General features: G+C 41.8%; 1 protein-coding gene across 3 annotated transcripts in view; it reads left to right on the forward strand.

The window, feature by feature from the left end:
- The first annotated feature begins 5,414 nt into the window (after window positions 1-5,414).
- Window positions 5,415-25,666, forward strand: part of AP-1-2beta (adaptor protein complex 1/2, beta subunit) — a 109,738-nt gene continuing 89,486 nt past the window's right edge. Inside the window, exons 1-2 of one of the 3 annotated variants that reach the window (XM_067158855.2) lie at window positions 5,415-5,503; window positions 21,284-21,398. In XM_067158855.2, the coding sequence (XP_067014956.1) occupies window positions 21,291-21,398 (108 nt within the window). In that variant the 5' untranslated portion in view covers window positions 5,415-5,503; window positions 21,284-21,290. Of the gene's footprint in view, window positions 5,504-20,538; window positions 20,729-21,283; window positions 21,399-25,666 lie in introns of those variants that run through there. The other 2 variants (XM_067158853.2, XM_067158854.2) reach the window with 2 other exon arrangements.

Raw genomic sequence — 25,666 nt, forward strand, 5'->3', positions numbered from 1 at the left:
GACAGTGGGGTTCGAACCTACTGTCTCCCGATGCAACAAATCGATGTTAGAGCCTCTAACTGTAGAAGACGAAATTCTTTGGAAGTTTACAAGTTCAAGTCCGTTGGCATAGACGGCCGTAGAGAAGGCGCGCAGTTTAAATAGCCGGGGAACCGCTGGTATTATTATTATTATTATTATTATTATTATTATTATTATTATTATTATTATTATTATTATTATTATTATTATTATTATTATTATTATTATATTCATACACACACTAAACACATCACACTACCATCCGCCACAGAAACACGTAATACTGATGACGTCCCACCACAGAGCGTTGGCGTAAGGAAGGATATTCAGCCGTAAAACTAGACCTAACTACGGTACGGGCTGACTAATGAATTTAGTAATAGGAGAGGAATAATAGTGTTACTTTCCCCCTGTGGGTGGGGCCGGTAGAATACACTCACGGTATCTCTAGCCTGTCGAAAAAGGGGACTAAAAGGGGTCCCAGAGGCTTTCATTTTTGTAGCATTTTTGTAGCATTTTTGTGCCTGACATTGCTTCTAATTATTTGTGTCAGGCTACTCGCTTTCATATTTCTTACCCGACCTCCCTTGGTCAACAACGGTTGTTCTTTTTCTGTTCCGACAGTGTTAGGTTTCCGAGACCTGGAGAGTCTTTCATTTTCAAGCCCTTTATGGTGCTTGTATTTCTTTGGACAATTCATTCATTCTAAGCATTGTTGGAACTTTTCAAATTTTGCTTAGGATGGTTGCCCCGTTACACTTCCCCTTGAGTCAATAGAAACTTGATAAACTGCATTCCTTCAGACCATTTTCAAATGGAACTTACCAATTAAATGATAATTTACATGAAATACAGGCATTAGTGTAAGTAACCACCAAACACACACTTTCCTTAAAATACAGTATACTGGTGATTCAAATTTTGCACAATGAATGATGATGACATTGCATAGATAATAATAGTTTGTATGTGGATACGATAATAGGCTTTTAATCTTTTTTTTTCTTTCACAGAGAACTTTGCTCTGCGTCTGCAAAAGATAATCTCGTCTTTTCACGAGTAAGACCTCTAAAAATGAATGAAGGTTTGAATGACTTGAACTTTTTTTTTCTATTTTGATTTACGTCGCACCGACACAGATAGGTCTTATAGCGATGATGGGATAGGAAAGGCCTAGGAGTGGGAAGGAAGCGGCCGTGGCCTTAATTTAGGTACAGCCCCAGCATTTGCCTGGTGTGAAAATGGGAAACTGCGGAAAACCATCTTCAGGGCTGCCGACAGTGGGGCTCGAACCCACTATCTCCCGGATGCAAGCTCACGGTTGCGCGACTCTAACCGCACGTCCAACTTGCCCGGTGACTTGAACTTAAGAATGCTTTGCCGTTGTCTATAGTCGATAGTAAGTGGTACTCTCGTTCGCCTCTGTGCGCTGTGCGAACCATCTCGTGATGAGGTGAATACGAATTTGAAAAAAATAGAAATAATAATAGTGAAAGGACACCTATATAAATCCTTAATGGCTGGCAACCACGTATTGCTTAAGTGACAAAGAGTGGCCCGTATAATCCCAGACCTGTAGCCTAGTGTTTAGTGTGGGTAAAGAGCTCGAACATCGGGTCTGCGGATGCAGGGTGAGTCTGAACCTTCAAGTGGTCACGGCTGGTCCGTGGTCCAACGAGCTCTGCACTCTGACCGGCCAAGCGAGCAGAGGAGGGATGGCCACGGCTCTACGCCTCTGAATTCGGGAGACGGAGAGGGGTGGTCCCCACCTCGGGCTGTCTGGAAAATTGTTTTCCGTGGTGTTCCATTCTCCTGCACTAAGGCGATGCCGAGGCAGTTCCTAGTATAGGCAACGAACGCCTACCCACGCACTTTCTCTAAGCATCTCGTGGTCTGAGAGACGGCGTTACAGTGTAAGAGGCTCACCTCCCCCTTCAAGGAAGGAATGAAATGAAATGGCGTATGGCTTTTAGTGCCGGGAGTGTCCGAGGACAAGTTCGGCTCGCCAGATGCAGGTCTTTCGATTTGACTCCCGTAGGTGACCTGCGCGTCGTGATAAGGAAAGAATGAAAACATGCTAGTAGTAGTCGAACATCTTGGAACGCGACATTGTTAGGGCGTGCTCAGCTATTGCTGATTTGTCTGGCTGGTTGAGACGGATATTACGTTGGTGTTCCTTGATACGAGTACCAATGGAACCGGAATGTTTGGCCAATGTATACCTTGCCGCAAGTACAGGGAATTCTGTACATCCCAGAGTGTATTTTGTATGGCTTATTACTAAGAGTGGTGCAGCCTTTGTAAGCAGACCCTTCAACGATGACGGGCGCCATGTGTTATAAGTACATATACCTATAAAAAAAAAATAATGAAACAAGATCTTTCAAGGAGAAACTTTATTTTTAAAGACAGATGAAAGAATACATAGTAGTACATATTGCTATTCAACATACTCACTATTCTTATCCAAGCTCTTGTTCATCTACATCAAGACATCGATGTTGGTTAAGACAAAAATCTGCTTCCGGTTTCTGAAGCCACGTCATGACGTTCATCCTCGTGCTTCATCAACGATCCGAAGAGATGGAAATCACTGGAGGCCTGGTCGGACGGCCATCGCTCAGCCCAGCTCGGCAAGATTTGCCTTTTTCTAGGCGAGATAAAGAGAATAAAGCTGTTTCTTTGGGGGGGGGGGGGTGCCGTGAGGCTCCTCCCCGCCTCACAGCCCGTGGTGACCTACCTGTTTGGACAAATGACCGACAAGCGAGTACTAACGCAGGAACATAGCCTAGTACAAGAGTACAGAATAACTTGAGGTGCAAAGGCTAGTCTTCTGCCAGCTACTTCCACCCCTCCGTAAAGGAGAAGTTATGAGAAACCTTCCTAAACCCACCAGGCAATCCCATATCTCCTTTCGGCACTGGTTACCCTGTCGCGGTCGTACCAAGACATCCCCGGCGCTAGACCACTGCCGCTCAAGAGCCACTGTCACCCCCGGTCCATGGCCGCCTGCAAGGCTTTCGAGGTAGAAAATGAAGAAGATAAGAAAATAAAAAGGAAATTTGGACGCGCGGTCGAGAGAGAATAAATAAATAAAAAGTAGTCTTGCAAACGACCATGCGGATGGCCAGTAATGCGAAAGCTCTTCCCAAAGGAGCTACTTCGCATACCCCCTTCAAATTAGGATTTTATTCCAGTCACCACTTATAACATCAAGGACGGACCGCATAGAGAATGTGGTGCCGCACCATTGTTGTCACAGCGCTGGTGGTGAATATTGCTTTTGGGTAGTCATCGTCCGATACCACTAATCAGAGGGGGAAGTGGGGTAGAGGGGATCCGACAATTAGAAAAATGAAGGTATCGGTCAAAGAAAGACAAAGTCCACTACGGGCATGAAAATGAAAGACTCCCCAGGCCTCGTGACCTAATACCGTCGGGGTCTGAAATGAACAAGAGTTGATCAACTGAGGTCGGTTAGGACAGATGAAAGTGAGGAGCCTGGCACAAGCAATGCCAGGGCTAAGCTAAAGACCCCGTGGTCGCCAACCCACGCTCCCAAGTTAAGAATCCCTGGAGCCCCTTGTAGTCGCCTCTTACGACAGGCAGGATATATTGTGTGTGCTATTCTACTGCCCCCACCCACAAGGCAAGTTAAAGTATATTAAAGCTCTCCCACAAACTTCACGTCTGGTAGAAGAGAAATAACTGACATGGCGAGCATCACATCTCGACTAGCATTCATCTCTGGTCTTCTGGAGGTAATTCCCCGTAATATTAACGTTGTTACTGCTGATTGTTTGACTAGATACTAAGGAATAGTACAGGGCAAGGTATATTGCGGAAATCATATTAAGGAGGTTGTCAAGAAAGGTTACAGATTTCTCCACACGGTTATGAGGGCATTTAGGGGGTGTAGTAAGCATGCAAAGGGGAGGGCGTATAAGTCTCTGGTAAGACCCCAGTGTATGGGACCCTCACCAGGACTACTTGATACGAGAACTGGAAATAATTCAAAGGAAAGCAGCACGATTTGTTCTGGGTGTTTTCCGACATAGTGTTACGAACGTGTACAGACTTTGGGCTGGGAAGACTTTGGAGTAAGGAGACGAGATGCTCGATTATGTGGTATGTTTCGAGCTGTCAGTGGTGAGTTCGCGTGGAATGATATAAGTAGACGAATAAGCTTGAGTGGCGTTTTAAAAGTAGGAAAGAAGTATGAAGATAAAGTTGAAATTCAAGGGGAAATTGGGGCAAATATTCATTTATAGGAAGAGGAGTTAGGGGTTGGAATAATTTACCAAGGGAGAAGTTCAATATATTTTCAAATTCCTGCAGGTATTGAAGAAAAGACTAGGGAATGTGCCACCTGGACGACTACCCTAAATGCAGGTCAGTGGTGATTGATTGATTGATTGATTGATTGATTGATTGATTGATTGATTGATTGATTGATTGATTGATTGATTGATTGATTGATTGATTGATTGATTGATTGATTGATCAGCGGCTTATGCTGGGATCAAGACGTGGGCAACCAGTAGACTTAGGTTACCCCTTTTCGTTGGTAGATTTACTGTACGTCAAGCCTTCAGCGTTTTGAGCTGCACTATCCACAAAAGAATGGTGTACGTTCGGTCCTCAGGCCGAAGGCTGGTTTTGTCCTCAACAGCTCCACCATGAGCAGTCATAGATGGCCTAGGCATCACTGAAGAGACGTACTTAGGCTACTAGGGAAATGAGGATTGAGGTGGTTGAGGTGGTTTCCTGTTGCTTTCCTCACCGAGCCAGAAGTTGCTATTACATATCAGTCTGCCAATCCCATTGAAATGCACTCACCAGCCGTCCCTATGAGCAACAGTTTCACAGCATTCATAACAGGGACTGGCTGCATAAGGAAAGAATCATGAAATATGAGAAAATTAAAAACATTCTAGACCCCATACATATATTATTATTATTAGCCAGCCCTGTGTTGTAAAGGGCTGTCTCTTGTTCTAAGGCCCTGGATTCGTATTCCTACTAATTCAAGGATTTTTTACCGTCGCACCAACACAGACTGGTCTTATGGCGACAATTGGATAGGAAAGGGCTAGGAGTGAGAAGGAAGTGATCGTGGCCTTAATTAAGGTACAGCCCCAGCATTTTCCTGGTGTGAAAGTGAGAAACTACGGAAAACCATCTTCAGGGCTGCCGACAGTGGGATTCGAACCCAGTATCTCTCAGATGCGAGCTCACAGCTGCGCACCCCTAACCGCACGGCTAACTCGCCCGGTAGAAATAATAATGAACAGCGGTTGTTAAAATGGGTTGAGAGGTCAAACGCGGTAGAGTCCATTTTACCTCCTGCATCTAAAATATCTGCGATATCTTGCTGGAATCATGTGTAATGGTGCTGCGTCATTTGTCGGCTTATACAGAAAAACTGTACTTCTTTTATGGCTTCCGAGGAATAATAGTTGTTCTACTTGTGGTGTTACAAGTGAGTTAGTGTTATCTTGTGATTTTGTTGTTATATAACAGGGTTTTTGGTTAATATTTAATATGAATTTCAAGCCGTAAATGTCCGCCATCTTGGTAAATACGACAATTATTCCATAGATAACACGATCTAGAGGTCACTTCATATATCTAGTGAACATTTTTGATATAACTGCACTCATTTTGTTTCCTTTGTCATCAATTCCATAGAAACAACGAATAAGATATGAAATATTCCTTTTACTATCAGCGTTGCCAAGGCCACACTGCCGGCCACTATATTGTCAGCCATTTTTAAGCCTGGCAATGTGACGCATATGTAATGGACAGCATAATGCATTATTACCTGGTCAGCTCACGTGGGGGTTTAGTTCCGAACTGAGTACGAACTAAGCATAACCCTGCGTGAGACACTGGGATGGGGCCCTCAACCCCGACACGGCGCGTCCCAATGGCTAATAGGGGAAGTCTCCTGTAAATATACAGGACAAGTGTGAATAAGACTTAGTCAAATAAGCACTCGCGGATCAACTGAGGAAACTAGAACTGTGGTCAACGGCTTCGATGGCAGAAGAGGACATACGTCTCAATGGCTGAGAGGGCGGAAGAACCAAAAATAAAATCCACCTCGCGTCTGACTCGGATCGAGCGGTGAAGTGGTCAGCGTCTGTTTACCTAGTAGGTACGGCTGTATAGTTACGTTCCAGGAACTAGCAATCCCTGGTCCTAATTTCCCAGTGGAAACACTGGATCAATCTTTGATTACAAGCTGTGATGATTCGTGAGAGTAAAATCAGCATTACCCCAGGTGGTAACCAATCCACCCGTCATGAGACGGCTACTGGGTATTCGGATTCTGGGGAACCCAGGCAATCACGAACACAGAGAAAGTCGGAGTTTTCTGGCAAACTAACATCCAAAACCTTCACATACATTGGCATGTTCAATGTAAATACCTTAATCCAACCTGGTAAATTGCACAATCTTGCAACAGAACTAGATCAACAGAAAATTCAGATACTTGCCCTGCAGGAAACGAGATTCACTGATGAGGACACAGCTGATTATGGAAACTACCGTAACTTCAAGAGTAAAACGGAGCGGAGAGTTGGTAAGGGAACTCCCTTACTAGGAATGGTCTCCATGGTACATAAAAGTATTGTAGACTCAATAAAAGAAGTTACTCCCATAAGTAACCGGCTCATGACAATGCGAATCCAATGTGCTAACAAGAAATATACAATAGAGAATGTACATGCACCCTCTAACGCGGACAATAAAAAAGAACCGCAAAAAACTGATGCATTCTGGGCTAAACTTCAGAAAATCATGGCGAAGATTCCAAAAGAGGATACAAAAATTTTGCTGGGCGACTTTAACGCACAAATTGGTAAAGAAAAAGAACACCAGAAAACTGTTGGCAAATTCCCTGCTCACAAATTCACTAACAAAAACGGGTTGAGACTCGTTGAACTGTGTCAAGAAAACAATCTTAAAATCATGTCAACTTCTCTGAGAAAATCTCCACGGAAACAGAAGACCTGGAGGTCTCCCGTTCCAGGGATCGGTGAATTTCAAATCGATCACATTGCCATCTCTCATCCCATGCAGAGAGAGGTACACGATGTACAGGTACGCCGAGGAGCAAACGTCGATTCCGATCACTACCTAGTGAGAATAAAGGTAAAATTCACCCCGAAGAAAATTCATCATAAGAGGTCACAAATACCGAAGTTTGATACGACACAGATTGGAAATACTAATCTGCAAGAAGTGTGGGAAAGGGAACATGCAGGCACCTGGGAGAAATTCCGCAACAAAATCATCCAGAAAGCTCGAGAGCAAATTCCCTTGAAAAAAAATACTAAACACCCTTGGTGGAATTCTGAATGTGAACGTGCCTTGAAGGAACGAAAAGAAGCATTCCAGAAATACAACAGCAAGAAATCACCAGAAAACCAAGCATATTTCAATGAAACTAGAAAACGAGTAGCCAAAATCATCAGGCAGGTCAAGAGAAAACACCTGAAGCAACAACTGGACTCGATTGAAGACAACTTCCGTAACTACAATCTACGAGATTTCTACAGGGAATTCGGAGGACAAGTCCGTGGTTACGCTCCTCTAAACCTGGCTTTCAAAAGATCAGATGGAAAACTTGCACTCAGTAATCAGGATAATTGTCAAGAATTAGCACTTTACTTCGCTGATCTCCTCAACTGTCCAGAGCCCCTCACAAGATTCCCTCAAGAACCCCCAAGGCACACTTTCCCAGAATCTCCACCACCGACAGAGGAAGAAATCCGCCGCCACATCCTCAAACTTAAAAACAATAGGACCTCCGGAGAAGATGGCATCATTGCGGAACTTCTGAAAAATCTTGGACCTAACTCCCTCAAGGAGCTCACTCAAATCATTACAGATATCTGGCAATCGGAAGAATTACCTCAGGACTGGAAGTGCGCCCTCATCCACCCATTACACAAAAAGGGAGATAAGACTGACGTAAACAATTACAGGGGCATTTTTCTTCTCCAAGTGACTTACAAAATTCTTTCAGCTTGCCTTTTGAAGAGAACGCAAGAACAACTTGAACAAAGTATTTGCGAATATCAAGCAGGCTTCCGTCCTGGTCGCTCGTGTGCAGAACAAATATTCAACTTGAAGACAACACTTAAATACAAAGCATTGAGGAACAAACCGGTCATCTGCATTTTTTGTTGACTTCAGGAAAGCGTACGGCTCGGTTGATCGACAGTCTCTCTTCGTTGTTCTTGAGGAACTGGGGCTTGATTCCAAGACCCTCAACCTCATCAAGGCAACACTCACTGACACTATCTCCAAAGTGAAATTCATGGGGGAGATCTCTGAACCATTCCCGATTAAAACTGGCGTCCGACAAGGTGACGGCTTATCTCCGCTTCTTTTCAACCTCGTCCTAGACAAAGTCATCCGCGAGTGGGAAAAGGTATTGGAAGACATGGGATACTGGCGCCCCATACGACTAGGACGACCCAAAGACGGTATTGAGATATCATGCCTCGCTTTTGCAGATGACCTGGCCATACTTACAGATGATGTATTCACAGCCGTTAAACAAATTGAAACCCTTAGCGAATGTGCTGGAAAGGTTGGCCTACAAATTTCCTTTGAAAAGGCCAAGTTCTTCTGCTCAAAATTTGACATCCAAAATTTGAACACGATACATGGGCAAATCAACCGAGTACCACACTTCAAGTACTTGGGAGAAATACTTGAACCAACGGGAGGCGAGAAGGCCGCCCAGAAAATTCGCCTACAAAAATTTCGGAAAGCCTACGGTATGGTTCACAACATATACAATAAAGAATGCTTGTCCCGCCATGCAAAGATCAGACACTATAATACAGTAATAAATCCCGAAGTCTTATATGCCAGCGAGACCCTTACACTAAACGGGAAAGGTGACCTAGAAAACATTTTAAAAGAAGAAAGAAGAATCCTGAGGAAAATTCTCGGCCCCCGAAAAACAGAAGATGGATATAGACTGAGGTCACGCAAAGAGACAGAAGAGCATTCCAACATTGCAGCAGACATCCGCAAAAGACGTCTGAAATTCTATGGGCACGTCCACAGATTGCCGGCAAGTAGACTGACACGCAAGATTCTCACTTACATAGAACATCTAAAAAATATTCCATGGGTACTAGAAGTGAAGAAGGATCTGGAAAAAGCCCAGATAAACCCAAATGACACCGCGGACAGAAACCTTTATAGGAAAAAAATTAATGGATGGAAAGTGCAACCAGAGAACGAAGTGAAAAAGAAGACTGGAACAAAGTGGACAGAAGAACGAAAAAGGATCCACGGAGAAAGGATGAGAGCTGTTTGGCAACTCAGAAAACAGAATCGTTAGAGCTTTGCGTGATCCACTGGGTCCATACGCACATAATAATAATAATAATAATAATAATAATAATAATAATAATAATAATAATAATAATAATAATAATAATAATTTTTTGCAAGGGAGTGTGAAAAATCTTTCATAAGACGCTTGTGAGGGTCCGCACTCAACAAGTGTGTGGAGATTCTTACCCACTAAAAACCACACTCCCTATTCCCACGACGTTTATCTCCGCCCCGGAAACCGCTCTCGCATTACTTCAGGACGGATGTCGTGCTTAATGCATCTTGTGCTTCATCTTTCTTCTTCTGCTTTACTGTCTGTCGTAATCGTCCATGTCCTTCTTCTTCTGACGCAGAATATTTTCTACGTAGACTGCCACCTGGTCCCAAGATTCTTGACTTCGTAGCATTACTGACACGATCCCTTCTGGCGTCGATTTTCCCTGCATAACTTCTAAGCATCCTCTTTGTGGCAGCCAGTGAACACACACAAAGAAAGTATGTAATACGTCATCGATATCACCGCAGTATATGCACACCGGACTAGTTGCTAGCCCTAGCCTATGAAGAAATTTTCGGAAGTATCCATGACCTGTCAAGAACTGTGTGAGATAGTAGTTCACTTCACCATGATTTCGGGCAACCCATACGCCCAGAGAAGGTATCAGTCTTTTCGACCATTTCCCTCTAGAATCATCTTCCCATCTTGTTTGCCATCGTTTCATTCTGCGACTAAGAGCCAAAGCCTTTGCCCTTTTCCTTCCTAGCTCTTCTTGTGTGAGCCAAATTTTCTTGTCTTTCGAAGGCCAACAAGTCAATAGGTGCTACTGCTGCTACTACTAGAATCGCAGGTTCTGATACTGTGCGATTTGCGCAAGCAATTCGTAAAGCTGCTCTCCGTTGTACAGCCGCAATTCTTGTCCGATATTTCACAATTTTTAACGATTCAGCCCAAATTTCCGAACCGTATAGCAGTATCGATTGAACAGTCGACATGAGAATCCGCCTTTTACTAGATTTCGGCCCCTTGATATTTCCCATGAGTCTACTCAGTGCAGTCATGGTCTTCTCAGCCTTATCTGTTACCCGTTGGATGTGGTCCCAATATGTAAGCTTAGTATCAAGCGTTACACCAAGATATTTTGTGCTCCTAGTTGTTTCGACGGCTATCTGCCCGATCTGCATCGGTACAACAGTATTAATCCTTTTCCTCGTCAGGAGGACAATTTTCGTTTTGTGATCTGCGAGTTCTAACTTGTGATTTATCATCCATTCTTTGACACGTCGCATCACCTGAGCCAGCCCTAGGTTACGGGTTACTATCACAGCAGCCACATCATCAGCATAACCCACAAGTTTTACATCTTCTGGCATCTCCAGCCGTAACAAACCATTATACACGATATTCCAAAGGTGTGGTCCGAGAATTGAGCCTTGCGCTGCACCAGCTGTGATCCGTTTTCTTCTCTGACCATCTTCCGTGTCGTATAACAATATACGGTCTTTCAAATAGTCTCGCAGTATATACATGAGATATTCTGGTAGCTTGAAAGTTTCTTGTAGAGCTTCCAAAATATCACTCCATCTTGCCGAGTTGAAAGCATTTTTAACATCTAGAGTCACAAGAAGCGTCAGCTTTCTGAAGTAATGATTACCCATTTGAGCTCGTTCTGCTGTCTTCACCACTTCCTTCACAGCATCTAGCGTTCAGTGACCACTGCGAAATCATGTTGTTTGTCAGATAGACAGTTTTCCCTTTACTGATCAGAACCAATCTAGCTACCTTCCAACGAAAGCTAAAAATTCCCGCTTTCAAACAATGATTATACATTCTCAACAGCAGTTGAGGACGTAATTCGACTGCCACCTTTAGTACTTTTGCTGGAATACCATCTGGTCCAGGGGCTTTCTTATTTCTAAGGGAATTAATTGCTGTTATCAATTCTTCAGGTGTACAAGGTGGTACATTATCTAGTACTTTCTCGGCCTCATCATCAATTCTCTCTGCATGATCAGGGAATAGTGTGTGTACTATTTCTTCCATGGTGCGTGGATCCATGATAGGGCTTGGTGTTGTTGTTATGTTCAGTCTTCAGCCCTAAGGCTGGTTGGATCCTCAACAGCTCTGCCATCAGCTGTCATAGATGGCCTAGGCATCACTGAAGAGGTGTACTAGGGAAACGAGGAGTGAGGCAGTTTCCCGTTGCTTTCCTCACCGAGCCAGAAGTTGCTATTACATATCAGTCTGCCAAGCCCACTGAAATGCATGCATCAACCGACCCTATGAGCAACGTTTTCACACCATTCATTGCAGGGACTGGCTGCACAAGGAATGGCATTACTAGCATCGCTCACACCTCAGTCACTTTCATATTGTCAAAGCCAAGGATAAGACAGAGACAGATATATGAAAGTAACAAAATTGCTCTAGCCCATACCAGAAGACATAGTGCACTGTAAACACTAGGTCCTGCCAGCAAAGGCATAAGGGCTTGGTAGCATCCCGAATTTCTTCATAAAAATTTTATACCCTAATCCCCATGGATTTTCATCCACTTCCTTAGACATTTCCCACCACTTGTCGGCTTTACTCTTTTTAATTGTATTTCGCAGTCTTTTCTTCATAGTCTTATACTCTACTGAGAGAGCATCATCATTATGTCGTGCTCTTTGTGTCCTTCGTCTGAGTTGCGGGCATTGTTTCCTCAGCTCAGCAATTTCTTCATTCCACAAATATCCTGGAAGCTTGCCTCTCCGTTGTTTGATTCTGGTCATTGATGCGTCACATGCTTGTTGAAGGAGTCTCATGGTGTGTTCCAAGCAATTATTAGCAATTATGCTTCTTTTGCCTCCGTGACATGTATCCGTCATACAATCCATTCCTTTCTGTATTCATGAAATTTTTCTCTATCCATAGTGGCTATGTTCCATCTTTCTGTTTTGCGCGTGGTAATCCTTAGATGCGGAGTCTCTTGAAGTACACGAAAAGTGATATACTGATGATCGCTTCCAGTATATTCTTCAATTACTCGCCATTCAGTTATCCTAGACGCAATGTCTTCAGAAGCAAAGGTTACATCTGGTATAGTTCCCTAACACCCTGGTCGACGAAAGGTTGTCACATTACCAACGTTGATAATCATTAATCCCAATCTGGCGACCATCTCCATTGTACGCCGCCCTCTAGAATCTGTTTGAGGCATGTTCCATTCAACTGCTTGAGCATTAAAATCACCAGTAACAACTAGGTTAGTGTTCATCCCTTGCAGAGTATCTTCAAGCCCATCTAGTTTTGTCTGAAAGCCAGAAATAGCCTCATTCGGGGTAAAATAACAGCTGACAAAAATTATCTTCCGCATCCTTGATTTATAACTGAATATCTTCCAAGGTCTGGTACCTATATCGCAGCTGGCCTTAGATTGTCTGAAAACCAGCCTGGTTGATCTCTGTCTTGATATTGTTCGCTAAGAATCAAGATGTGTACTCCTATCTCATAGATCATCTGCGTCAATAGATCATTGGCAGTTAGACTCCTGTGTTTATTGGCTTGAAGGATCTGTACCCTTCACCACTGGTTTTTCTCCTTTTCCTGTGCTTCGCGAAACACTATACACTTGCCTGAGCCAAGAGCATGATGTCGTTTTGACCCTTCAACGCCCAAATCTGTGCAAATTATGCATCGTGAATTCGTTTTGCATCCTACTGCCTTGTGACCAGTTTCCCCGCACTTAAAGCAGACTTTACTTCTGTCCAATCCTTGACAGTTTCGTGCTTGATGCCCATATGACAGACATGTAAAGCACCGAGGAACTACGACCCACCGTCTTACTCTGCAGTATAGCCAGCCTACTTTAATTATTCCTATGTCTAACAGCTTTCGTGCGTCGCTATCTTCTATCTCCACAATGGCGAGTTTTTGTCCCCTGCTGCTCGAATTTGTGATTGAGACCTTCAATTCTTGATTAAGATTTTCTAATTCTCGTCTTACAGCCTCCTCTACGTCGGAAATAGTGGTGGCACTGTCCATACCCCGAATTTCCAATGTAGTTCTAAGCGTCAAAACCTTTACTTCGCCATCAAGTCCAAGAGCACCTTTAAGTGATTTATTAAAATTGTCTCTATTCTCCTTTTCCGTGGCCTTATTAAATTCAAGAAGAACTGCTCCAGACATAGTTTTCTTGATCGACCTAATACCTTCGCCACTGTCTTCTGGGTTCACCTTGCTGCGGATATCCTTTACATCTGCAAAAGTCTTGCCATTCATCGGTTTAATAAGTACGGCTTCTGGGCGGCTTCTTATAGTTGAACGTTTCCGTTGCTCGTTCTTTTTAACAGTTTCAGATACCGGTACTGGTTCAGGTTTAGTACCTTCATCTTCATCTGCCTTCTTCTGCCTCTGTTCCCTCTTCTTCTTCTTGGATAACGCTATTTCCCAGTTATCCTGTTCTACGTTTCTGTTTGTGGTGCCCTGTTCTACTTTCTCTTGATCGGGCAAATCCTTTTGCATCAATGCTCTAGTTGCTTTCCAAGCTTTTCTGTGCGTAGATCTCGCATCTAGGGCTTCCTCCAATTTCTTTAAACCTTGCTGAATTTCCATCTTCATATAATAATAATAATAATAATAATAATAATAATAATAATAATAATAATAATAATAATAATAATAATAATAATAATAATAATAATAATAATAATAATGAAAGCCCTTTGACCGTTCTTAGAGGCATCGATACAATAATTAAGCTGCTGCATGAGATTGCGGATTGTTGAGCTAAGAGTCTTGGTTGACAGATCATGAGGATTACAGTCTAGCCAACATGCTCTATGTGCCTCACGTGACAAACTAAACAATCTGCTAATTATTTGTGATGAGTTTTAATATAAAATAGAATTATCTGAGAAAATTTATTAGAAAAGGTATTGCATTATTTTCGTTTATAGTTTATTACGTACTGACAAAAGTACATTTCATATTTAGACTAGTATGAACCAACATGTCCAAATTCAGTGGAAAAACAAGGAAATCGCATATCGTTTACATAATATATCTGTCAATTAAACCAATGCATGCTGCTTACATGAAGTGTGAACCAGTACAATGGTCAAACATTATAATAGTGAATTTCAGAAGAAAAAGGTTGGCTAGAGAGAGAGAGAGATAACGCACGTGGCGTAAGCGGGGTGGCCAACTTTAGTACTAGATCTAGTACCTCTACTGTATTTGCCAGAGCCATCTACAGTAACTGTAGTCGGCTATGGTATTTGCCAGTACCAGTAAGGTTAGTCATTCCGCGTTACGGGCTGCCATTGGCTGTCGCTGTGACGTCACCATGGAACATCGCTGGTAGCCGCTGACGGCAGATTGTATTAGCGCGCGGGTAATGTTTCACATTTTAATAATATACCGAAGTGATATTTTAGATTTTTTGAACGTCATACAATGTATTCTATAGAAACATACATTCTGTACAAGATAAAGTACGTATAACATCGTAGCGCTACAAGATAAGAGGTACTTAGAAGTGCGCGATATGTTAGGTTTAAATCAACAGATTCGGGACAAATAAGACTATTTTTATTTACTGTTATTCATTCTTACCTCAGTGAAGATGATGTTGACGAAATGCATGGAATCTGCACCTCACTCTGACTGACAGATGGGTTTTGTTTTATATCACAAACACTGTTAATTTGTTCAACACTTCACGGTGAAAACTTACAGGATACATTGCGATATGTAATAACTTCAAGTCTTGGAACACTAGCACCAAATAAACGGTTTGCCTTTCTTTCCGTTAACACAAGTGTAGAAGAGTATCACAGTCTAGTATATTCACTATCTATCCGATTTTCATCAAAAGGGCTACAGTTTGAATCGTAGTCAATGAAAGCGAGACAGGGTATGAAATAAGTTATTTTCCGAGTTCTGCCTATAAGGCAAAGGTCCCGTGGCTTTGCACACGAAGTTTAAAACAACAAATACAACGGTAACGAACATTTCTTGACATTTACTTTGTTGATAAATGCCACATTCTCGTTTTTCGCTTACGGGCAGCCTCTTTACCGGCTGAGTGGCTCAGACGGTTGAGGTGCTGGCCTTCTGACCCCAACTTGGCAGGTTCGATCCTGGCTCAGTCCGGTGGTATTTGAAGGTGCTCAAATACGTCAGCCTCGTGTCGGCAGATTTACTGGCACGTAAAAGAACTCCTGCGGGACAAAATTCCGGCACCTCGGCGTCTCCGAAAACCATAAAAGTAGTTAGTGGGACGTAAAGTAAATAACATTAATTAATTAATTAATTAATTATTACGGGAAGCCTCTATTTTTTTATTTCTGTTTTGCAGCCAACCAACGCAAACAGAGTAAGGTTCGGATCTTAGCACATGATTTCAAGACTTGTGGATGGACGTCAGGAAAACGGCTTTTCAACTTCACAAACATATTGTTCACAACTTCTGGCTCCCTGTTCAAATCTGTTCGTCCGTGAACTTCAGCAAATATCAGTTCGAATTTAGTGATAATTTCCATAAAACTATCGGAAGGGACGAGCAAACCTCCCCGAAACAGCACGTGTACCCACCCCAGACTTGATTCATCAGGTGGTATCAACAACTCTCCTGTAGGCGTGCCCAGGGACCTGTCAAATTTTCGGCAGCGATATGCGATGAACCCTGCAACGTATTTGAACCCCTCCACACTACAGTCAGTATTTTCCTGTACGGATAGATAATCACTATCAACAGCTGGCAATGCAATGTCATTAATATCCTTGTCACCCTCAGTCATCGCCAGAGCTTGTCATATCCGGGAGGATGTTGCCAAACATAGCCGATGTAACAAATTCTCCTCCTTCGGCAGGAGCTACAGGTGACTCATTGGAATGAGGAATATCGCTGGAATTGGCTCCTAACTACTACAGTCTGATGCTATTTTTCACATCAGGTGGAGATGGATGATCGTAAAAATGCCCAAGACCTCTTAGGCGCGAAAAGAAAATTTCCAGGCAATCTTGATTCAAACTTGCTGTGAGAATGTATTTAATATTAATGTTATTTGTTTTACGTCCCATTAACCCCTCTTTTACGGTTTTCGGAGACGCCGAGGTACCGGAATTTAGTCCAGCAGGAGTTCATTTACGTGCCAGTAAATCTACCGACACGAGGCTGACGTATTTGAGCACCTTCAAATACCACCGGACTGAGCCAGGATCGAACCTGCCAAGTTGGGGGAGAATGTATTTAACGCCGAAAGATTCCATGTATTTGAACAGCACAAACGAAAAAAGAAACTAGGTCCTCTGACACTCTTTTAAACACCCACGCACTTTAAAGGTAAACAAATACATCCGATACATGTGATAACTGAAGAATTTGCCTCGATCTACCCTGGTCCCGCGTGGCTAGCTGTTCCACCGTGACGTCATGCGCTAAGCGAGGAAAATGCAACACCTTCTGCGCACGGCCGAGTGCACCCCCCTTTCTCTATTAACCTTGGCCAGTACCGTTGCCTATACGAGATATTCAAGGCCGGGAAGTGGGCCGATAAAAATGCGGGTCGCAAGTAGTTCTACGTACGTCCGCTAGAGGTCTCGACATCGTGCTATGCTGCTCGCGTGAATTAATAGAACGTGTTGGTTTTAAAAGACGCAAAAAATTAAAAATAATGAAGTTAGGACCACCTAAATGTGATTTAGAGTGGTTAGATTTAAAGTAAAGCACATTTAAATGATATTTGGAATTACTTTAGGCAGTGGCGGCGCGTGGATAAAACGTCTGGGGCTTCACTGCTGTGGAAAATAACGTGTTCAGATTATTATTGTTACTTGATGTTTACATAGATCGTTGCTTACGTAGGAACGTGTTAGGCAGACTATTGTTATTTATGTTTTGACGTATTTTGCTGTTTACTTTTCACAAAACACGTATTACTAATGAAAAGTTTCATTTAATTACATAAACTTATAGGCTACTTACGCCTATTGATGCTATACAAACCGTAGTTAGCAGAATATTCTGGCTCATTGCGGTTAATTACGTCAGAATAGCAAAATTGCCAAATTAAATTCCCTTCAAAACCTACCACATACGGCAAATTTTAACCGCGCGCTCTGACAATGCTTCGGCTAATTTCGGAACCGCTCGATGTAACTCGTGTCTATCGCTGGTCCAGTTGCCAGCGATTCCTGGGCTATGTTTTCTCTGCTTCTCATAACCCCTCGCCTTACGCACCCTCCTTACGTCTCACGGCCGCGCGCGTTCAGTCCTGAAATTGAACCTCTTCGCTGGTTCCGGAGAGCAACCGAGTGTTGCTATCAAAAATACCGCTACGCGCGCTGATATACAGAACAAATTTAAGGAATAGGCTCTGATAAACCATTTTACCTAGACTTATATATTTCTAGGGGGTTCACTGAACCACTGAACATATAGAACGCGCCGCCACTGACTTTAGGTGAAGTCAAGTACAATAAATAATAAAAGTAATACATTAAAATGACTTACCATGATCACTGCTCGTATCACTCACATTTTTAAGATCTTCCAACTTAAAGGCTTTGTCCTGTAGTTCTTTTCCAAGTCATGAGAATCTTAAATCTTTAAATGAACTTCATTGTCGAGTATTGATTTTAAAAGTTTTGTAATGAGAGTTACAGTCAGTGCTCTCTGATCACACTCGTCACATTTGAATGCCTCAGTGAATTCTGAAACAACAAAAACGTTAAGTTTTAAAAATTAAATTCGTATTGCCCAGAAAACGTAAGGAGTGGCGCGTAAAATTCAACATATTTTGCAGAAAGTAAACACATTTTTTTAGGGGTAGCATAATGCTCCACGATCTTTTGTCCTAATGAAGCACATCAGTTGACTGTGAGTAGTGGCCGAGGATATCTGTCGCAAGCATGATTCACAAATGGAATTTTCTTCCGCAACTCGAACGAGATAGCTACCTTTCATGGCCAAGGAAGACAACTCCAGAGTGACAGGTTTCTCTGAAAAGGCATGGTGTCATTCTTAATATCAATAGCGTCTAAAATAATATAAAACTTGCAGATATCTTAGGCCTATTAAAAATAGTACATCTGAAAGAAAATACAATAATCGTGAATTGATTAGTTAACTTACCCTCGAGCGTCTCATCAAGTAATTCCAAAACTACTGCTGGTCACGATTACGATTATAGTGTACTCTGTGCTCGATAGACATTTCATATATGATAAGGGTTTCTAACGTTTCCTCCACGCATGTCAAATTCATGGCTTCGTGATGGAGCATTTCTGTAATGAGGGATGTTATTCCAGTTTCTCCATTCGAAAATCCCACATAATTCTTAAGTGTCTTTTGATGCGGAAGTCGGAGGCAGTGAAGTAATTTAATGAATCTGTAGCCCATAAACTGAAGTCTCAATATTTAAAATGTAAATTCCAGACTCTGGATGACGTCCCAGGTGACCAAAGGGAACCTAATTTTCACCCCCCTCCCCCTTTCCACTCTCTGGATATAGCAATTCTCCACTTCTCCTTTAAAACGGAATCGGCAGGAAACGATTGAAAACTCTAATGTTCTCCCTTCTTTGACGAATTAGACTTATAGTACGATATACCATATTTTATAGTGTATATGCCATTTACTTGGAGTTCATTTGAACACTAACAATAAGTGAAATCTATACGTGAATGTATTAAAAACACTTTTCTCCATATGTTAATACGACGACAGCACAATCGTGCAAACTATAGCACGATGTCGAGACATCTGGCGGCGTTACTACGAACCTGGTTGGGGATGGTTTTTAGGCTCAGAACTAGCGCACACTTCCCGGCCTTGTATATCTCGTAGACAACGCTAGTACTTAGCCAACTACAAGTGCCTATCATTTCATGTTGAATTCTTCGAACAGGTGTTTAAGACGGTGGATTTTCGTCCATGTCGAACTAAGAAAATTGCAAAAGACGGTGGATTTTCGTGATCCTATTTTAAGAAATGTGTCCATGTCGAACCTAGAAAACTGAAAAAAGAGATGGCAGTTTCATCAGTATTATTCCATTAGCTATGTATTTCCCTAATATAATCATTACAGAAACTATTTATGAAGTTGGATAGGAAATGGCGGTCAGCCAAGTCCATAGAAACTTAAAACCTTTTCAGTCTGTCGAACACATGTTCATTATAAACATTACACTATAACATACCGGTAGCCGTAATTAAAAAAATAAAATTAAAAAAATAAAATTAAAAAAGAGAAACACACACCATTAAACGATATTTATAGGTATTGAACTAGTGTGTTTGACAAACTGAAAAGTTTTTAAGTTATTAACTGTGTGACTGAGTTGCCACTGGAAAGTACGGTATGGCTTCCTTCTTAACAAACAAGTTCACAGAATAGTTGAAAGAGAACTAAGAATTTGTGATTTTTCGAAATGAAAATTCCTGTAGGCGACTACATATTTCCAAATTTGACTAATTTTGTGAAAACAGTGCTCTGTTTACAACATTATTCTGGTCCAACAGAACAGTTTTTTTCCCCTGCTTTTACTATTAATAAGACCAAACTGAGAAACAAACTCCAATCCTGTATGTTGAATGGGCTCCTTCTTGCAAAGCAGAAACTAAAATACTCATCTGCCCAAAATCTGTACACTTCAAAGCAGTTTATTGCTTTAGCAATGTTTTCGAAGAATTAAGAGAAGAGTAAAATGTGAAATGCATGTGAATATACCGTATTCTAAAAGACAGCCAACTTGTGGGGAGTGTATGAAGTCGAAATGTGCGTGCGTGTGTTGAACAGAAATGCGTAAAGAATATTCATAGTGTTCATATCCTAAACATAAATAAATGATTCTCGACTCGTACTCAGCTTGGAACTGGAAGTGATAGGATGGTGGTGATTGAAACCCAGGGAATATTACTCCCTGTTGAAACCGCAATATTGCTGCTTCCCATCATAAACATCAAAATCTGGAAGTTCTGATAATTACAAATTTCTCATTTAATAAATGTGTATTTTTGATAAGTATAGGTACTTTGTTTTCTATACTGCCTTTATGAATAATCCTACTCCATTGTTAAAAAAAAAAAAAGATTTAGTACCATTTTAGGGGAAAATTTAGTACGAAAACTTTTTGTCCATTGGCGACCCTGGGCGGAAGTTCAGGTGGTACTTTTCGTTCTGGCAGTAGTCAGCAGTTAGTGGGTGTGTTGTTGGAGATTTTGACAAGAGCGGGTAAGCTGACTCTTTTATGCTTGTAAAGCGTTTGTGGAATGTCTACGCAGTTTGCAGATAGCTTGTTAATAATTGGTTGATAGGACACGGTGCAGTTCTACGGTGGGCAAGAAGTGTATGTTCGAAAAGCCCTTCTTTTGATTTTTTTTGTTTTAAGGTTATGGTTGTCTTTTATACTGTCAAGGTGACCGGCATTGCTTTGAATTGATTTTATGAGGTAGAAATGGAAGAACGTTAATAGATTGAGTCGAATATTTTCTCGTTTGTACTACTTAATGTAAATATTTCCTTCTAGGATTCAAGAAATGCATGTAACCTACTTGGCATGTTTGTATGATGACATTTTTCGGATCTATTTATTTTCCATTAATTCTGGAAGAAGTCGTCGTTTTTGATCCCATTTAAAAAAACATATCTATGTAGAGCTCTTAGAATATATGTAACTTATTTGGCATTGCTGAAAACTTAGAGTAGGTACTTTGAATGTTGAAATGTTTTTGGATCAATAGTATTTTCTCATTTTTTTAAAAAGAAGTCTGTTTCTTTACTTGTTTCGTACTGTAAGACATGGTTACAGTAAGTAAATTAATATTACCTTTAAAATTAAACTTTAACATTTCCTATTTAAGGTTATGTTGCTGTGGCTAATGGGGATCTTTTACTGTTTCAGTATCAGGATGACGGACTCTAAGTATTTCACCACCACCAAGAAAGGAGAGATATTCGAACTGAAATCAGAGCTAAACAATGACAAAAAGGAGAAAAAACGTGAAGCAGTTAAGAAGGTATCCATATTTGTAATACCAGTTACCGTAGGCTTATGTCTGTATATGTTGAAATTGTTGGTTATAGCTGCATTCCTATCATTTTTAGAAAAATAATTTATATGTTTTTCTCGTGATTAATGCTGATGTGTAAAATATTTTTTGTTCCTTATTGTTGGTGTTTGAACTTGGTTACTGGAGTGTGTTATTTGAACATTGTTTAATAGGAGAAAACAAGCTGAAGGTTTTGCTGTTGGCGAGTAAAATCTTCCGTGGATTTTCAGAGTTACATTTCTAAATCCTTTCTCTTGTTAACAGGGAAGAATGCTTATGATTTTGAATATTTAATTTACTGCTCCTAGTCAGTGTCATGTTAATGAAGAGTGTTATTTTGATCTTGTGGTACAACTTCAGCGGGGGGGGGGGGATACCGCAACTGGCAGAATGTCTGGGGTAACTGGGAAATATATTGTTCTGAATGGTGCTGCGGAGCCAGCTAAACAAAAGACCCTGTACCATGTACCATATGCCGGGATCAGGACATGGGCTACCACTGCCAATACTGAACACTTGATCAGTGGAGATGGTAGCCTAAGGTTTAGCAAATTAATGTCTGGCTTTGTGGCAAAATGGATAGAATGCTTGCCTTTGGTCCGATGGGTCCGGTTCAAATCTCAGAATCAACCCCCTCGTACTCTTTAATTCCCCTGGCGCGGGAACTGGGTGTTTATCACGTCTTCGCCATTTATTTTATCCTCATTAGGTCACCACCCAGCCTATACAGATGCCATACGCTAGTATTATTATTATTGTTATTAAATTAAATTTTTGAATGTTACAGCATTGCCAGCAGTGGTACCCATCGTTCACAGGTTTATTAGCTTGCCTCTGGGGAGATCAGTGGTGGTTTCCGACCCATTATCACAGGTTCGTTTCCAACCAACCAAAGAGAACACTAAACCTGAAAGATTGTATTTCATTTTAGCAGATCTACCTGTCAAAAGAAAACTGTATTACTCCTATAACAATAGGCCTGCAGTGTCTTTCTACAAGGATATAGGAGCAAAAGAGAGCGAATACCAGCACTCTGTTATCTCATCTGAGTATGAGGTGAGGAAGTATATACGATGAGGAACACATGTGTCAATTCAAAAACTTCTGGAGAACTTCCTGTCTTTGAGGTATATCTCCGTTGGCAGTGGTGATCTGACAGACCGAAGCCTAGCACACCTATTCCCCGCCGGTCCCCGCTCCTATCGGGCATTCAGCGGCAAGCCGTGCGTGGTTAGGCGAGGGGAGATGGACGGAGTGCCTGGGCTGCAATATCTTTCTTCGATGTCTTGCACTCAGAAATACGAGCAACGTTTTATCTCATTGCGTTAAAGGTTTGTAAATGGAACAGTGTGTCAGATGCTTACATTACAATGTGATCTAGATTTACATCGTTCTCATTTGAGGTTCGGGCTTCACAGATAGCCTTGGTAGCCCTCAGTATACGCCACTGAATATGAAGTAATTAATAGGTTGTGTGAAGTGATCTGTTTTGGTAGAATGCTTAAATGAAAGCTGGAACACATGAATCAGAAATATGACATGGAAGTCCGGCTCCATGGCTAAATGGTTAGCGTGCTGGCCTTTGGTCACATGGGTCCTGGGTTCGATTCCCTGCAGGGTCAGGAATTTTAACCATCATTGGTTAATTTCGCTGGCACGGGGTCTGGGTATATATGTCGTCTTCATCATAATTTCATCCTCATCACAACGCGCAGGTCGTCTACGGGCATCAAGTGAAAAGATCTGCACCTGGCGAGCCAAACATGTCCACGGACACTCCCGGCACTGAAAGCCATACGCCATTTCATTTTTTCATGACCTAGAAATGTGGCCAGAAGGGACATGTGTTTCCTGTGAGTAGGGAATATATAATTATTGTGGATGAATCGGTATGGTTGCAGTCCTCTTTGAAAATGTTCTTGGTTCGAATTCTACTCTGTGCAGATTTTTTTTTTTTTTAGGAAGATATTAACAGCTTCATTTTTCCTATATATGGCAGAGTGTTTCCTGTGAAAGAGAAATACAAATTTTGTTAAGCATATATGCTGCCTGAAGTCTGAAACTGTAAAAAGAATGAACCAGAACTGTAAAAGGAATGAAATAGTTTGTTAATTTACTCGTCTAGAGGATACCAATTTACACTCATTGTGTATTCCAGTGACTAGTACTTTCATATATTACTACCGGGTGAGTTGGCCGTGCAGTTAAGGACGCGCAGCTGTGAGCTTGCAACCGGGTTCGAACCCCACTGTCGGCAGCCCTGAAGATGGTTTTCTGTGGTTTCCCATTTTCAGACCAGGTAAATGCTGGGGCTGTACCTTAATTAAGGCCACAGCCGCTTCCTTCCCATTCCTAGGCTTTTCCTGCCCCATCGTCGCCATAAGAACTATCTGTGTCGGTGCGACATAAAGCAACTAGCAAAAGCATATAATCGCTCACCTACTGAGAATCATGATAGAAGTCGTCACTGTCACAATGCTTGTATGACAAGTGATTTCCCGAAAGAAGACAGCCAATACTTTCTAGAGCCTTGAACATTTGTTTACGACTGGGGCACTTGGAGGTAAACCTATAATGTCTGGTCAGAATGAAGAGGTTGTCTGGAATGTCTCTCATATTGGTAAACAGGCACTTGTATGACATATTAACATCAGTTGGTCATCCATTATGCAAGTATTATGTAACAAGAAATTTCACCTGTACCATTGGCAATTACATCAGGAGCTCCGTAAGACTTTGACGCTAGAGTATTTTATCATTGGACATTACACAGAATGGCCAGTCATGTAGCCTTTTTATCAACAATCCTCTTTACAGATGAATCACGATTTCACAATAATGGTACTACCCAACATTTCAGTATCTTGTGCACTAAATTGATGTATTCCTGAACATTTTATTTTTCCTTTCACTTCTATCGGTTCCCTGAGGCTGTTCATCATGACTGTAGTGTTTGCTTTGTTTGTCTGTAATCACACTCATTGAGGAGTCATCATTTTCCATTGTCCAGCTCCTGCGATGTCGGGGTGTTGATAGCACTTCTCTACTGTTGCTTCTCCTTCCACCACTCCTCTTAGTAATTGTATTCCATTCATATTTTTTTTTATTTAAATAATGCTCCTGACAGAGTCCATCCATCTTGCTCTGGGCCTCCCTCTTGTCCTCTTTCCTTCTGTCTTAGCCTCCAACACTTGTTTTCATACATTTCTCTCCTCCATCCTCATAACATGCCCAAACCATCTCAGTTTATTCTTCTCCATCCTATCACTCAGTTTTTCCGCCTCTATTTCTTTTCTGACTGCAACATTTCTTAATATGTCTCTCCTTGTCTTCCTTACTATACTCCTCAGGAACTTCATCGTGGTGGTCTGAATTTTAGGTACTCTCATCTGTTGCTGTCAAAGTCCAAGTCTCTGAAGTATATGTTAATATAGGGGTATAGTATATCTTGTACATTATCTCTTTACATTTCATAGGAATTTCCCTGTTCCACACCAGGTTCCTTACATTCTGGTAGAAAGTTTTTCCTCTTATACCCTTCTGCTGATTTCCTTATCCAACCTTGCATCTTGCATTATTTCACTTCCCAAATATTTGAAGTATTCAGCAACTTGAGAAGGTTTTGTCCCCTGATACTAACCATTGAGGAGCATGAGGGAAAATTTCATCCAAGTCTGCCTGTTCCATATATTGTTGTGAAGAGGGCTGGTTTTATTTATGTAGCCTTTTATTGCTGGGGATGAGGTCTTTCTAATTGATGCCATTTGGCGACCTATGTGTTTGGTTGCGCGGCGATGGTGGTGATGAGGTAGGGAGAGGGTGAAACCTGGTGTTGGCACAGGACAAAAGTTCAGTTACTGCAGGGCTTTTTCAGCGCCAACATCTAGGCGTGATTGCACTCTAATTTATTTCTCGCAGACTTCTCATGATGGTCGTGATGCGTGCGGTGCACAGGACTGCCAACTCTTGACCCTAAGAACTAATCATGCTGGCTAGTGACAAAGCTATTGGTCTGGATTGGTTAGGTCTGGCTAGTGACAAAACCATCGGCCAGGATTGGTTAGGTTATTAACAAAACCATTGTACTGGTATCAAGCAAAGGTATAAATTATATTAAGTTATAAAAGTAAATGTACTTCTGGGGGACGGTGGGAGAGTTCCTGGCTGTCGCAGTGAACGCATGTCTCCTCTACAAGGTATTCCACACAGTACCTCCTCTTCATAAGACGAAAAGC

The sequence above is a fragment of the Anabrus simplex genome, chromosome X, assembly GCF_040414725.1.
Source record: "Anabrus simplex isolate iqAnaSimp1 chromosome X, ASM4041472v1, whole genome shotgun sequence".
NCBI lineage: Eukaryota > Metazoa > Arthropoda > Insecta > Orthoptera > Tettigoniidae > Anabrus > Anabrus simplex.